This window comes from Catharus ustulatus, chromosome 23 (genome assembly GCF_009819885.2).
Source record: "Catharus ustulatus isolate bCatUst1 chromosome 23, bCatUst1.pri.v2, whole genome shotgun sequence".
NCBI classification, from domain to species: domain Eukaryota; kingdom Metazoa; phylum Chordata; class Aves; order Passeriformes; family Turdidae; genus Catharus; species Catharus ustulatus.
Window position 1 is genome coordinate 2592623 of NC_046243.1, and position 14644 is coordinate 2607266.

At 63.4% G+C, this 14644-nt stretch overlaps 2 protein-coding genes across 2 annotated transcripts; one reads left to right on the forward strand and one right to left on the reverse strand.

Annotated features, from left to right (window-relative positions):
* Positions 1-1346: 1346 nt before the first annotated feature.
* CCR10 (C-C motif chemokine receptor 10) lies at positions 1347-4697 on the reverse strand. The gene is made up of 2 exons (XM_033079082.1): positions 3744-4697; positions 1347-2756 (listed from the first exon to the last, which is right to left on the reverse strand). Exons 1-2 carry the CDS (start codon positions 4086-4088, stop codon positions 1680-1682), a joined length of 1422 nt encoding a protein of 473 aa, XP_032934973.1. The 5' UTR covers positions 4089-4697; the 3' UTR covers positions 1347-1679.
* Positions 4698-5958: 1261 nt separating this feature from the next.
* On the forward strand, positions 5959-14356 carry CNTNAP1 (contactin associated protein 1). Its single transcript, XM_033078821.2, has 24 exons — positions 5959-6095; positions 7098-7199; positions 7376-7569; positions 7669-7816; positions 8017-8220; positions 8288-8472; positions 8558-8701; positions 8993-9254; positions 9332-9481; positions 9549-9720; positions 9810-9916; positions 10022-10141; positions 10283-10486; positions 10578-10734; positions 10890-11017; positions 11132-11299; positions 11377-11595; positions 11673-11912; positions 11987-12223; positions 12396-12523; positions 12634-12727; positions 12836-13069; positions 13185-13232; positions 13313-14356. The coding sequence occupies exons 1-24, from the start codon at positions 6017-6019 to the stop codon at positions 13501-13503; spliced, it is 3915 nt and encodes a 1304-aa protein (XP_032934712.1). The 5' UTR covers positions 5959-6016; the 3' UTR covers positions 13504-14356.
* Positions 14357-14644: the final 288 nt, after the last annotated feature.

Here is a 14644-nt window from a genome sequence, read left to right on the forward strand (position 1 = left end):
TCGGGCAGGGCTGTGCTGCAGGCCCTCACAGCGCCTTTGCACAAAGGAGCTGGGGCAAGGCGTTCGTGGTGGGGTCACACTCGGTACCATACCATGACTGTGTGGTTCAGCTCAGCTCGGCCCCAGTCGCTGCCCTGTGGCAGAGGGTCTGCAGCACCCTCAAGCTGTCAGTGCCACGGCAGCGTCCAGGCCCTGGCACCACTCCCAAAACCCCAGGAGTTAAGGCTCTGGCTTCGCTACAGCTGTTGGGTCACCGCGGTCCCTTGGAGCCTGGATGCTGGGATGCGCAGGCAGGAAGCTCCAGCTGCCAGTTCCCCTCCCACGCAGCCTGCTCTGGATTGTGCCTGGGGCTGAGCTCCTGGTTTGGGGCCTGCTGTGTGGCCAGGCCGGTCACGGGCATCAAGCAGAGTCCACCAGCTATGGGTGCAGAGGAGGACTGGAGCGGGACCACCCCAGACCACAGGCTGGGTGGGCAGCAGGGCAGCTATGCTATCTGGCCAAGAACTGTCCGAGGGCTGCAGGGGACAGAGGCCCATCACCCTGCCTCTGCAGCTGCTGAGTCAGCAGTAACCTGTTTCTGGCCCAGCAGTAGGGGAAGCTTCAGGAAGCTTCCAGTCGAGCCCTGGGCTAATCCCAAACAGAGCAGGGGGTGAGCAGGAAGTAGCCTCCAGCCCTGGCAGGACTGGGAGTGCTTCTCTGCGTGCCCAGCTCTGCTGGGAGACTCCATAAGCGCTGCACCACAGCCAAGCCCAGTCCTGCTCCTGGCACTGTGGAGTGCTTATTTAGCCAGGCCTGGTGAGTGAGACACTGCACGGCCCCGGTGCTGCTGGCCCACGGCACCATGTACCAGCCCGTGCGACATACGTCGCTCGCCATGTCCTGGCCTGTGGTCATGTGTTGGTCGCCACGTGTCGGGGCCGGGCCAGCTCCAGCGCAGCACCCTGGTCAGGAGAGCCTCTGGGCCGGGATGCGCACAGGAGCTCGTGGGGGGAATAAGGAGGGGAGACAAACCCTGCCCCCGCCCTGGGCTGCAGGACCCAAGGGTTTTTCCGGGGTGTCTCTGCTGTCCCCTGTGCGGGGACTCCGTGTCCCTCCAGCGGCGGGGACGAGCGGAGGCGGCCCGGCAGTGCGAGCTTCTGCTGCCTCCTGCAGGCATCGCCCGCCTGTGCCAGTGGCCAAGGAGCGGCCCTGGCCCCACAAACCCCCGCTCCGGAGCAGCGTCACCCCGCACGGAGACTGCGCTCGCTCACCGGGACCCGTTCGGGGTTTGTTTTTGAGAGTGGGAACCAGCTGCCTGCCCGGCCCCGCTGTTGCACCCACAGACCCGGCTCACGGCAGCGCCCGGACCTCCACAGCATGTGATACATTTATTGCATAGCCCTCGAAGCGTATGACATTGCAGGGTTTTCCTGAAATACGCGTGACATTGCAGGGTTCTCCTGAAAAACGCGTGACATTGCGGGGACCGCAGCCCGGCGGGTCGTCGGGCAGTAAAGGCACTCGCGGGGCATTGCAGGCGCTGCGGGGCTGCTCTTCCCGCGTCCCAGGCGTTGCAGGCGCTGTGCGGGTTGTCTGGTGCTGCCCGTGCCCAGCTGCTCACTGGGGCAGGTCGGTGCACGGACGGGGCTGTCCCCGGGGAGTCGCGGAGGGACCGAACCCCGGCCGCGGGCACCGCGCTCCTACACCACGTAGGAGGAGAGCGATGTCCGGCGGCGCGGACTGGGGCTGCCGGAGCGGCGCGGGTTGGGAGACCCAACACAGCCGGCGTCGCTGGCGAGCTGCCACAGCTCCCGGCGGAAGCGCTGGCCAAGGAAGACGTAGAGCACGGGGTTGAGGCAGCAGCGCAGGTACGCCAGCCCGCCGGTGACCAGCAGTGCCAGGTCCTTGCGGCGGCTCTGGGCACAGCTCATCTCCCAGCTGGCCAGCAGCTCGGCCGCGTCCAGCAGCACCATCAGGCTGTGGGGCAGCTGCAGGGCCACAAAAACGAGCACGAGGGCCAGCAGCACTCGCAGCGCCCGGTGGGGCTGGGCACCGCGGGCCGCCAGCAGTGTTCGTGCCACAGCTGCGTAGCAGATTGCCATCACCACGAAGGGCATCGTGAAGCCGAGCACCACCTGCACCAGGTTGGTGGCCCCCCGGGCTGCCTGTGAGACCAGACGGGGGAAGGCGACACGACAGAGCCAGATATCCTGGTGCTGCTCTGCCTGGCTGTAGATGAACTGGGGCAGGGCTAGCAGCATGGCCAGCAGCCAGGCCAGCCCTGCCGCCAGCCAGCCGTGGCGGCGAGCTCGTGGGCGCAGGCGGCAGGCGGTGGGCACCTGCACAATGGCCACATAGCGATCCATGCTGATGCAGGTGAGGAAGAGGAAGCCGCTGTAGAAATTGAGGGCGTAGAGACCCTGCAGCGCCTTGCAGGTGGCTGTGCCTGGGGACCAGCCGTCCAGAGTGTTGGTGACGGCGAAGGGCAGCGTCAGGAGCAGCAGGAGGTCAGATAGAGCGAGGTGCAGAACGCAGACATCGGTGACGGTGTGAGCCCGGCGGTAGAGGGTGAGTGTGAGCAGCACCAGCCCATTCCCCACTATGCCCAGCAATGAGAGCAGCAGGTACACGACAGGCTGGAAGATGCGGGCAATAGCCCGTATTTCCTGCTTCTCACAGAGCTCAGGCAGCATGCTGGCCTCACCTGAGTACCCGCTCTCCCAGGGGTAGAAGTCAGTGGTGGACATCAGCTCTGTTGAGATGGGGCTGGGAGTTGCCTGTGCAGAAGGAGGCTGAATGAGGAGGGCTCGGTGATGGTGGCCCAACCACAAGCTACAAAAAACCACACCCAGGACAGCCTTTCTTCACCCAGCCTCCCCATTGGAAGCCTGGGTGTGCAGCAGCCCCAGGTCCCGCAGGGGGTTTGTTTTTGTCTCGTTTCCACCCCACATCAGTGAGAGGCTCACCGTGCTCAGTCATTGCAAAAGTGAGTGCACATTTCCCGAGCAGCCGTCTGCAGTGCAGAACTGGTGGAGGGACAAAAGCTCAGCCACAGCCTCCCTAGCACAGCACCATGTCCCATGAACTAACTTTGAACCCGCCACGGGAACTGCTCTGGGGCTCTGCACTCAACCTATGGCCCCAGCTGCCCTGGGCAATTGAGTCTTGGGGATCCACATCAGCATCCCCAGATGTCCCCCCAAAGCCCCCCACCCATCATCCTGGGGACCCCAGTGTGGCCACCACCTTGCACTGCCTGGTCCTGCTCCCAGATAGGAAGCTCCTGCCTCACACAGGTTGCAGGCAGTTGAGCACAGTGCTCCCACCTCCCAGCTGCTCAGCCCTGCTCTGGGGCAGCAGGACACTGCTGCAGCCTGGTACTGGTCAGCTGGGACCCCACTGACCTGGAGATCAGGATCTCTGACTCCCAGTGGCCTCACAACAGCAATTTCACTCTGGCCTCTGTCAGGGAACCCAGGCAGCTGGGCTTGAGCCCTTCAACTGCTCTAGGGCCACAGGTGGGATCAGAACTCAGTGCCAGGGCAGGTTGACTCTCCAGCATCTCCTCTAGCCCCTTTCCTGCTCAGGGCCCCAGGGGTCTGGTGCACCAGGCTGAATCCTGGTGCTGGAATTCCCCGGGGTTTTGCCTCTCAGTCTAAACCCACAGGGCTCACAAGAAAACTACCTTAAAAAACAAGGAAAAGCCAGTGATGGGGGGGGTCCTGCCCGGCTCCCAGCAAACCCTCACCCTGCAGCCCCCTCACCTGCTCCATCATTGCACAGCAGAGCCTTTTCCCTGGCTGGTGGGTCTGAAGCTGTTGATGTCTCAGTGCTTCTAAAGCTGTGGTTTGACCACGTGCAGCTCCCGATACTGCGAATGGTGCAGAGAACAGGCCCAGCCCTGGGGAGGACCCAGGTGTGACCCCACTTTGGAGCCTTATCCTGAATCCTTTACTTGGTGCATCTTTTACATCTGCATGCTGGGGACAGAAATAGCAACTCTGCTCAGTCTCTGTAGTGCGGGTGTGCAGGCCAAACCTGGGAGCACCCAGCCAGGGGAGCAGGGTCTGGCCGAGGGCATCCAGCACATGCAGGAAACCCCAGCCCATCCCAGGAGTATTGTTCACTTCTGCAGGACCAGAGGGAATGGGGCCAATGAATGGAGTGGGGGCTGCTGTGGGCTGGCACTGAGCTGGGCACAGGCAGGATGCTCCTCTAGCAGGATGGGCAGAGCCCTGTCTGATCTAGGGTCATCTTTTCCCAATGGCAAACATGGTGGTTCCAGAAGCTGAGGTGGTTGCTGATGCAGGGCATACCACCCATCCAGGCATCCCAACCTGGTACTGCATCCCTGCAGTGCTAGGCAGGCATGTTGCTGGTTGTTGACAACAAAATTCCCAGCTCCTCATTAAAAAGCAGATTAGTTCCTGTGGGGCAGAAGCCCCACTTTCCTCTCCCCAGGGAGGAGAAAATTGATCCCTAGCTTTAATGGGCTCCTGGCCGTAATCCCTCAATCCCCCTTTCTCCCAGTTACAGCTGTTTTTGCCGTGGCTTATCTCCAGTCTGCCCTCGGCCCTCCTGCTGCCTCCAGACGGGCACAGGATCCTGGGTGCTCTCTGTGGGGCTGTAGAGCTGCTGCATCCTGGATGAAGAGCAGCCAGGACAGGTGCCTGCAGCCTTCAGGGAGTCCAGGGCTCTTTGCTTCAGGGTCTCTTCCCCTTCTCCTGCTCTTTCTGCAGTGCAGGGATACTAACTGCAGATCTCTGTCCTTGTGCTGGCTCTGAGGGTGCTTTCCTACACCCGGCATCTTGGGGTAAGGGGAGGGAGAAGGGTCTTGGAGCCAGTGCTGGCCCTACAGCCAGCTATGGTGCACAACAGGGTTTCTACATGTCCCTGTTGGGGCTGTCACAGATCTGAGCCAGCACAGGATCAGGACGTGGGGCTGTGGCCAGGTCTGAGCCAGCCCCTTGGGATGTCAGGATAAGGCCAGGTGGGCTGTACCTCTCCTGGGGATGGACCTGCAGGCACTGCCAGGGTCTCAGAGATAGGAGGGTGAGTGCCAATGTACTCAGCATACAGTTCTAGTTCCTGGTAGCAGGAGTCCTGGTGCACTGCCAGGTGTCCCACATCCCTGCCACACCGGGGGTTTTCTGTTCTCTCTCAGTTCCCAGCTGTGGCCTGGGTTCTGCCTGGGCAGAGAGGAGCTTTAGCACCAGCTGCTCGCAGGCTGTGCTGCCCCGCCCGCGGCAGCCTGGCCCGGCACACGCTGCCAGGTCTAGAGCCACCGGTGTGCCTGCCCCGGGCACAGCCTGGCCCTGCTCCTCCTCTGCGCGTGGAGCCAGCCCGGAGCCAGCAGCTGCTGGGGCATCCCCGTCTCTCGGGACTGCTGGAGTCCCCTGGGAGAGCAGGTCTGCTGCTCCTGCGGGGCCAGGGGGCACGGAGCGCGGCAGGGCTGTAGGTGTATGTAGGGCACGCAGGCACCAACCCCCCCCCAACCCCTCTGTGGGCGTCTGGGGGTGGTTGAGAGCAGATACAAACTAAATCCCTTCTTCTGCACCGCTGGAGAGAGCAGCGACCCCGAGACCCGCAGGCCTTAATCCACGACTTGATTACAAATCGCCGCCACACCACATCTGCTGCGGGGGGGCTGCGGGCACCGCTCCGAGCCTCCCTGCGCGGGGGCCGCAGAGGGGCAGGGACGGGGAGGCTCGGGGTGCGGCGAGGACAGGCGCCGCCTCGGGGGTGCCCGGGGAGCTCCTGCACAGCCTCACTGTCCCCCCGCACCCCCACCCACAAGAGCCGTGTCCCGGTGCAGCCCGGGGCGGCCAGCTGCTCGCCGCGCCCAGGAGCGGGGAAATCGGGCTCTCGGGCGGAGCATCTCCCTGGGGTGCGGCGGGGGTGGTCTGGGCTCTGCGCCGCGCCCGGCCCGGCCCGGCCCCGCTTCCCCCCCGCCCCTTGGGCGGAGCCGCCGGCCCCGCTCCGCCGAGCGGCTGCAGCACCGGGAGCGGCGGCGCCGAGGGCGCTCGGGGCGCGCAGCATGGGCGCCCGCCGCCTCCTCGGGCTCCTGCTCGCCGCCTGTGCCGGCTTCCTGCGCCCCGGTCCTGGCTGCCTCGCACGTAAGTGGGGCCGCAGTCCCAGGAGCTGCCGCTCCGCACTGCGGGACCGCGCCCGCCGCCCCGTCCCCGCATCCCCGAACAGTCCCTGCACCCTCCGTTCTCTCGGGCATCCCCTCTTCTTTCCCGGGCATCCCTCAGCATCCCTCGATAGCCTCCGCTGCCCCTGTTCGCATCGTTCCCAAGGTCACCGCCGGACTTGGGTGTCCGGGCTCTTCCCCCGACCGCGCCCCGCCCGGGGCGGCCCCGCCGCAGCCCCCCCGCCGGCGGCGGCCCCGCCACCGACCGCAGTCTCTGGGGAACCGGGACGCCCCGAGGATCTGGGATGCCCCGGAATGCCCAGGAGAGCGGGGCCGTCCCGAGGGACCTGCCGGGCTCCGCCAGCACCTCGGCCAGCGCCGCCGCCCGCCGGCCTGGCCCCGCCGCGGGGCTGCACCGGGCCCGACCCACTACCGGGAACGGGAATCGGCGAGGCCTTGGTCGCACGGGCAGCTCCCCGTGGTCCCCTGAGCCGGAGCCCCTTCCCCGGGACAGCGAGGCGAGGGGACGGTGGTACAGGGCATGGTAGAGTCAGCGGCGGCGGACTGGGGGTTGATGCAGCACGGTCCTACAGTGAGAGCTGGGGATGTTCCTGGGCTCCCCCGGCTCCGTCCGACCCTGTAGGGGACCCTGAAAGAGGTTCGGGACCCCGGCCCCTTCGGAGGGTCTTTTGCCTGATCCACGAGGGTTTGCACGGGATCCCCCGGAATCCCACGCGGGATCGTTCCCCCCGGGGCGGGGCAGAGCCGGGGGTCCCGTCGCCCACGTCAGTGCGGAGGCGGCTGGTGCCGGCGCCGGGGCCCGCAGAGGTGTGTCAGCTCCGCTGCAGTGGGAGGGGAGAGCAAAGCGGGCCCGCCGCTCCGCCGGCCCACGGGAGCCGCGGGGTCCCCAGGGCTGGGGAGCTCCCACAGGGACACTGCCCAGCTCAGTGCTCCGAGGCCGCCCCCAACTCCGTTCTCCTCTCAGGACCCTGCTATGATGAGCTCGTTGCTCCTCTTTACTCCTACTCCATCGGTGCCTCCTCCAGATACAACATTTTCTACTCAGCCAGCTTCGCCCGTCTGCACAGTGAGTCCCCCCGCGGAACTGGGATTCAGGCGGGGCAGGGGAGATGGGCATGGGGTGTTCCTGGCCAGGTTTTGCTTCTGGCGGGGCTGAGGAGTCCAGTCGGGTGCTGTGGTGGGGCCGAGCGAGCAGCCGCCGCTCAGTCAGGAGCCGAAGCCGCTGAGCTGCTGCCCCCGCAGGCACCAGCGGCTGGTCCCCCGACCCCCGCGACAAGCAGCCCTGGCTCCAGATCGACCTGATGCAAAAGCACCGGATCAATGCAGTGGCCACGCAGGGAACCTTCAACACCTACGACTGGCTTACACGCTACATTGTGCTCTATGGAGACCACCCCACGAGCTGGAAACCCTTCTTCCAGCAGGGCAGCAACTGGGTAGGGGGGAGCCCGGGTTCCCTGTGGGAGGGGGCTCTCTGAGGCGGGTAGAGACCCCTGACCTGGAGCAAGGTGTTGACAGTGACCCTTCATCCCCAGACATTCTTTGGGAACGTGAATGAGAGCGGGGTGGTGCGGCATGACCTGCATTACCCCATCCTCGCACGATACATTCGCATCATTCCGGTGGCCTGGAACCCGCGCGGGAAGATTGGACTGCGCCTGGGCCTCTATGGCTGCCCCTACCGTGAGTACCCGGCCAGGGGATCCTGCAGCCCTGCATGCTGGAATCCTGGCTCTGGCACACCTGGAAAACTCTCTCAGAGGGGGTTATGCCCACACAGTCTACAGCCGTGGCAGAGACCATAGCAGAAGGGAGTATTCCCCGTGCCAGGGCACCTGCTGCTGCAGGCAGTGACAGGGGTGGGGCTGCTCTGCTCTCCCCAGGGTCCCACGTGCTCTACTTTGATGGGGATGATGCCATCTCCTACCGTTTCCGAGCCAAGAGGGTCAGTACCTTCGAGGATGACATCTCCTTCAACTTCAAGACACTGGAGCAGGATGGGGTGCTGATGCACGGGGAGGGCTCACAGGGTGACTACATCACAGTGGAGCTCAAACAGGCCCAGCTCCTCCTGCACATCAGCTTAGGTGAGCTGGGGCCAGGGGCCGGGGGTGTGGGGCCAGGAGGCCACCGGCTGATGCTGGTCCTCCCCAGGCAGCAGCCCACTGCACGCCAGTGAGGGCCACACCACGGTGGCGGTGGGCAGCCTCCTGGATGACCAGCACTGGCACTCATTGCACATTGAGCGTCTCGGCCGCTACGTCAACCTGACGCTGGACGGGGAGGTCAAGCGCTTCCGCTGCCATGGCACCTTCGACCAGCTTGACCTTGAAAATGAGGTGGGTGCACTGGGCAGGGGGGTGCCAGGATGTTGAGCTGTGGTGTCCACCAGAGAAGGGCTGACACCCTCCCTCTGCCTCGCAGGTGTTCTTTGGGGGGGTGATTGACCACGAGAAGCAGCACCTCACCTACCGACAAAACTTCCGGGGCTGTGTGGAGAACATCATGTTCAACGGGGTCAACATCGCCGACCTGGCCCGGCACCGGCGGCCCAACATTCGCTTTGAGGTTCAGCCTGGGGGGTGGCCCCTTCTCTGGGAGTCCTCTCCCTGTTGTGAGGGGACCCCTTTCCTGGGTGTCCCTAGCCCCACTGCGGGGTGACACGGGGACAGGCAGCGGCCGTACTCAGCCAAGCGGTGCCTGATTGACCATGCAAGGTTGTCCCTGGCCTGGGGCGCCTGCCTGCTCTGCCAGGCTTTGGGATCAATTGGGCGTGATTGAGGCCAGGACTGTGGGGATGGGAGGGCCTTGCCTCTATGGGAGCATTCCCCTCCTCACCTCTTCCATGGTCACTCCCAGGGCAAAGTGGGCCACTATTGCCAGGACCAGCTGATGAACCCCATCACCTTCGCTGGAATCAACAACTACGTGCGGGTGGAAGGGAGCCCACGGAGAAACCGCCTGGCTGTCAGCTTCCGCTTCCGATCCTGGGACACTGTTGGCCTCCTGCTCTACACTGGCTTTACTGATCAGCTGGGCTCCCTTGAGATGGTGCTGAGTGAGGGGCAGATCAATGTCTCCATCTCCCAGCCTGGCAAGAAGAAGCTGGAGTTTGCTGCAGGTGGGCTGGAGAGCCAGCATGAGGCTGGGGGTCAGTCTGGGAGTGGAGCATCCCCACACATCTTCCTCTCCACACAGGGCATCACCTGAACGATGGCTTCTGGCACTCGGTGCACCTGGTGGCACGGGAGGGCTCAGCCGTGGTGACCATTGACAATGAGGATGGTGCCGAGTTCCGGGTGGCGCATCCCTTCCAGCTACGCACCGGCGGCCAGTACTTCTTCGGAGGTGGGCAGCAGGGCAGGGTCTGGGGCAATGGGTGTTTGAGGGCTGCTCACCCCGATCTGTCTTGCAGGCTGCCCCAAGCCGGCCTCAATCACTGGCTGCCGGTCAAACCAGACAGCTTTCCACGGCTGTCTGCAGATGCTGAACGTGGACATGCTGCCCGTGGACGTGGAGCTGATGGCACAGCAACGGAAGGCAGAGTACTACAATGTGTTCTTCAATGTCTGTGGGATCACAGACAGGTATTGACTGGGACAAGGGTGCTGCCTGGCAGTGGGGGGCATTGGGGGGGCTGTGCTGGTGCTGGGAAAGGAACCCTCTGTGCCCTCAGGTGCACCCCCAACCTGTGTGAGCATGACAGCCGCTGTATCCAATCCTGGGATGACTTCATGTGCATCTGTGACCTGACAGGGTACAAAGGAGAGACCTGCCACAAATGTGAGCCTGGAGCCTCATGGGTCAGGGGCAGTGGGGACACCTGCAGCCCCTACTTCTGCCTGGTGTCTCCCTTGCACTGACCTCCACCCCATTCTTCTCTTCCAGCCCTTTACAAGGAAACATGTGATGCTTACCGGGTCAGCGGGAAGACCTCGGGCAACTACACCATAGACCCAGATGGCAGTGGGCCACTCAAGCCCTTCACAGTGTACTGTGACATCCGAGGTGGGGACAGCAGGAGGGCAGAGGGGACCTCAGTCTGGCACCCCTGGGAACCAATCCTTGCCTGTGTATTGGAGCTGGAACAGGATAGAGGGAGCGGGGGTATCCTAGGGGTCAAGTCCTAAACCTCCTTTTTCACTGCAGATGACCGAGCATGGACCATCATCCGGCACAACCGTCACTATGGCACGCGGGTGGTGGGTTCCAGTGTGGACCACCCCTACCTGGGGGCTGTGGAGTACTGGAACGCCTCCTGGGCCGAGGTCTCAGCCCTGGCCAATGCCTCTGAATACTGCGAGCAGCGCATTGAGCTCAACTGCTACAACTCCCGCCTGCTCAACACTCCCTGTGAGTGCTGGGAGAAGGGGGGCAGTGCTGCGTGGCTGTGCTGCAGGGCCATGACACGGGAGCGTGTCCTGACCCTCCTCTGTGCCTGCAGCCGGGCTGCCCTTCAGCTTCTGGATGGGTCGGAACGATGAGCGGCACTACTACTGGGGGGGCTCGCAACCAGGCATCCAGCGCTGCGCCTGCGGGCTGGACAAGAACTGTGCTGACCCCCAGTACTTCTGCAACTGTGATGCTGACCATGCAATTTGGTGAGTGGTGGTGGCTGTGGAACAGGAGCTGCAGGGTGGGGGCTGCAGTCATGGGGGGCACAGACTCTGGGGCACTCAGACAGGGGTAGCAGGGCTGTGGGATGGTGAAGGGACAGAAACACCTCATGGCCCCTCTGATGTACTCACATTTGCAGGAGGACAGACAAGGGTCTGTTGACCTTTGTGGACCACCTGCCTGTAACCCAGGTTGTAGTTGGAGACACCAACCGCACTGGCTCTGAAGCCCAGTTCTTGCTGGGGCCCCTACGGTGCTATGGAGACCGTAAGTGACTGTCCCCACAGAACATCCCCTGCCTGCAGAGTGCCTACACCTGCCTGTGGTGTCCCACATGGAGGGACCCTGCCCATCCCTCACTGCCCCTCCCATGCCCTGCAGGTAACACCTGGAACACCGTCTCCTTCAACAGGGGTGCAGCCCTCATCTTCCCCACCTTCCAGGCCAACCACAGCCTTGACATCTCCTTCTACTTCAAGACCACTGCCCAGTCTGGAGTCTTCCTGGAGAACCCAGGCTACCGAAACTACATCCGCATTGAGCTCAACAGTACGGGGAGGCAGAGGGTGCAGGGCTGCTGGGGGGCAGAAGGGCTGGGGCCTCTTCTCAGCATCATGTCCTTGCAGCCACTAGGGACGTGGCATTTATATTTGACATTGGGAATGGGGACGAGAACCTGACGGTGCGGTCGGTGGTACCCTGGAACGACGACGAGTGGCACCAGGTGAAAGCTGAGCTCAATGTCAAGCTGGCGCGGCTGCGGGTGGACAAGTTGCCCTGGGTGGTGCGGCCGTTCCCCCCTCAGAGCTTCGTCCGCCTGGAATTTGACAGGCCCCTCTACGTAGGTGAGAGCCCCTGGCCACGTCCCTGCACCCCCAGGTCCCCAAGTGCCACAGGGCACTCAGTCCTGGCCCCGCTGCAGGTGCAGCAGAGCACAAGATGCGCCCTTTCCTGGGGTGCCTGCGGGCACTGCGGATGAACGGGGTGACGCTCAACCTGGAGGGCAAAGCCAACGAGACAGAGGGTGTGCGGGTCAACTGCACCGGCTACTGCCAGGACCCGCCGGTGCCTTGCCAGAACAGCGGGCTCTGCGTCGAGCGCTACAGCCACTACACCTGCAACTGCAGCATCTCTGCCTTCACCGGGCCCTTCTGCAACCACGGTGAGTGCTGTGCTCCGCGGGGTGGGACGGGCCGAGGGGCCGGCGCACCTCTCACCCCGTCAGCTCTCCTGCAGACATCGGGGGGTACTTCGAGGAGGGCACCTGGGTGCGGTACAACATCCTGCCCATGTCGCTGTACGCCGCCCGCGAGTTCGCCAGCATCGTGAGCAGTCCCTGGCAGCCCCTGCCTGGCTACAACCTCACCAGCGAGGAGGTCAGCTTCAGCTTCAGCACCACCTCAGCGCCTGCCGTGCTGCTCTACGTCAGCACCTTCGTCAAGGACTACATGGCTGTGCTCATCAAGGATGATGGTGAGGGCAGGCCCCCCCCGGGGCTCGCTCAGAGCCTGCATGAGGACTCCTGTCTGGTGCCGGAGCTGCACAGGATGCTCCTCTCTGTGGATGCCACTTTCCAACCCTATAGATGGGCTGGAGGTGCCCACTGAGGGGTCCAGCCCTGCTGACAGCCCTGTGCTGCCCACAGGGAGCCTACAGCTGCGCTACCAGCTGGGCACCAGCCCCTACGTCTTCACTCTCACCAACAAGCCAGTGACGGACGGGCGGCCCCACCGTGTCAACATCACCCGCGTGCACCGCACCCTGTACACCCAGGTTTGGGCTGGGGCACCCTCCTGCTGGGGCCTGGGGCCTTCAGGTCAGGCTGGGAGGGGGCATGGGCAGGGTGGCTCTGTGGGCACTGATGCTGTGTACCTGCCTCCCAGGTGGACTATCTCCCCGTCATGGAGCAGCAGTTTTCCCTGTTTGTGGACAGCAAGCTGGACTCACCCAAAAACCTGTACCTGGGTCGTGTGATGGGTGAGCTGGGTCCTGCCCTCAGCTGGGGTCCCATGCTGGGGTCTCCTCTGCACAGAATGGCCCTTGTCCTCTGAGAGGGATGAGTAATCTCCTTCTGTGGCCCCACAGAGACTGGCGTGATTGACCCCGAGATCCAGCGCTACAACACACCTGGCTTCTCAGGCTGCCTCTCAGGGGTGAAATTCAACACCCTCGTGCCCCTCAAAGCCATCTTCCACCCCACCAGCCCCCTGCGGCCCTACAGCATCCGGGGGGAACTGGTGGAGTCGAGCTGTGCCTCAATGCTCCCCCTCAGCACCCTCCTTATCCCTCCTGAGATGGACCCCTGGTACATGGCCACAGGTGGGTGCTGTGCTGGGACCCTGCTGGGGATGGAGCCCTTTTCAGCTGCAGAAGGGAAGCTCCAGCGTGAGATCTGTCTGCAGCCTGGTCTCAGCTGCCTACTCTGTCTCTGCAGAGTTCCCCCACGTGCACGATGACGGCTGGATTGGCATCATCATTGGGTGTAAGTGAAGCCTCTGGCTGGTATTCCACACGGTCCTGCGGCCCATCCCCAAATCCCTCACTGCTGTCTCTTCCCCGCAGTCGTGATCTTCCTGCTCCTGCTGCTGTCAGGGCTGCTGGTGCTGCTCTACTTCTACCACCACCGCTACAAGGGCTCTTACCACACCAACGAGCCCAAGGCCACCCAGGATTACGGCAGTGCTACCAAACCACCGTCGGCACGCAAGGAACAGAACCTGCCCCAGATCCTGGAGGAGCCGAGAGGGGACTAGCGGGGCCGGGATGGGCTCACAGCCCCCGCAGCCCCCGGAGCCGCCCGGGAATGAGCGAGCGTTGCGGGACCAAAAGGCCGAGCACACCTGAACTGCCAACACCCGCCTTCTTCAGACTGACCGCACCGGAGCGAGCGCCACCGACCGGCCCCCGGAGCGCGGCCACGATCCGCCGAGCCGCAGCCTCGCTCGCCCCGGACACGCCGACAGCTCCCACGCTGGAGGCAGGCTGCTGCCTCTACAGCTGCCAAATCCTGCCTGGCCTCTGTCGGGGAGCCCCAGGCCCGGCTCCCACCCTCCCTGTGGTCGGGGGATCCCGGCTGCTGCCGCCCGTTAGTGCTGCCCGCGTAGATGACCCGCTGCTTTGCTCGCTTCGCCAGCGCCACGCAGAGCCACGAGCACCGGCCCCGCACAGCCGGGCTGCCAAGCAATACTCCACACCGGCGCCGCGCATGCCGCCACCGCACCTTGCTGAGATGCTGCTTTCATAAATTCAGGTACAGATCCTTTCTACCATTTTTGTTGCTGGATATTCTACTACACTCTGGTTTTTTTATTCTATCGGTTTGTATAAAAAACCAAATGGAAGCCCTCGCGGGAGTGATGTCCCGCGTGTCGTGGTTTGTGGTCTGTAGTTTGCTACTTCTCTGTATGAAGTGCCAGTCCTGCTGATTACCTCCAGCCCAGGGAAAGCTCCTGTTCACTTGCTGTGTTGTGGTAAGACAATGTTACAGATATGCATTTATCTACCCAAAGGCCTGGCTCCACTGGGCACTTTATTTTTAAAAAGTCTGTTCTTTGAATGAGATGTGAAGATAATCAAATAAAGGCAGAATGATGGCGTTTGACACTCCCCAGCTTTCACCTTGGCAGCCTGGGCAGATCCTCTCCTCCCACCCTGGCTCAGCCCACACCAATGGACAACACACATTAACAGCAATTCCCGGTCCCAGAGCAAGATGCAGGGTGCAGTGAGCCGGGGGTAGAGGCAGCTCAGCTGCTGCTACACACACACATCACGTCCTGATCTCCCCACCACACACCTCTGCCCCCTTCCCACCCTGAGCCAGTGTGATTCAGGCAGGGTAGCACCAGATCACTTCTGATTCCCCCTGGACTCTGGGAGCCACGTCGGGGACAG

Coding starts and splice junctions, on each gene's coding strand:
- CCR10 (XM_033079082.1), bottom strand. CDS start 4,088: ATGGGCTGGGGTTTCCTGCATGTGCTGGATGCCCTCGGCCAGACCCTG. Junction 2,757..3,743: donor GCTGTGCAATGATGGAGCAG/GTGAGGGGGCTG, acceptor CCTTCTGCACAG/GCAACTCCCAGCCCCATCTC.
- CNTNAP1 (XM_033078821.2), top strand. CDS start 6,017: ATGGGCGCCCGCCGCCTCCTCGGGCTCCTGCTCGCCGCCTGTGCCGGC. Junction 7,817..8,016: donor CCTCTATGGCTGCCCCTACC/GTGAGTACCCGG, acceptor TGCTCTCCCCAG/GGTCCCACGTGCTCTACTTT. Junction 12,524..12,633: donor ACCGCACCCTGTACACCCAG/GTTTGGGCTGGG, acceptor CCTGCCTCCCAG/GTGGACTATCTCCCCGTCAT.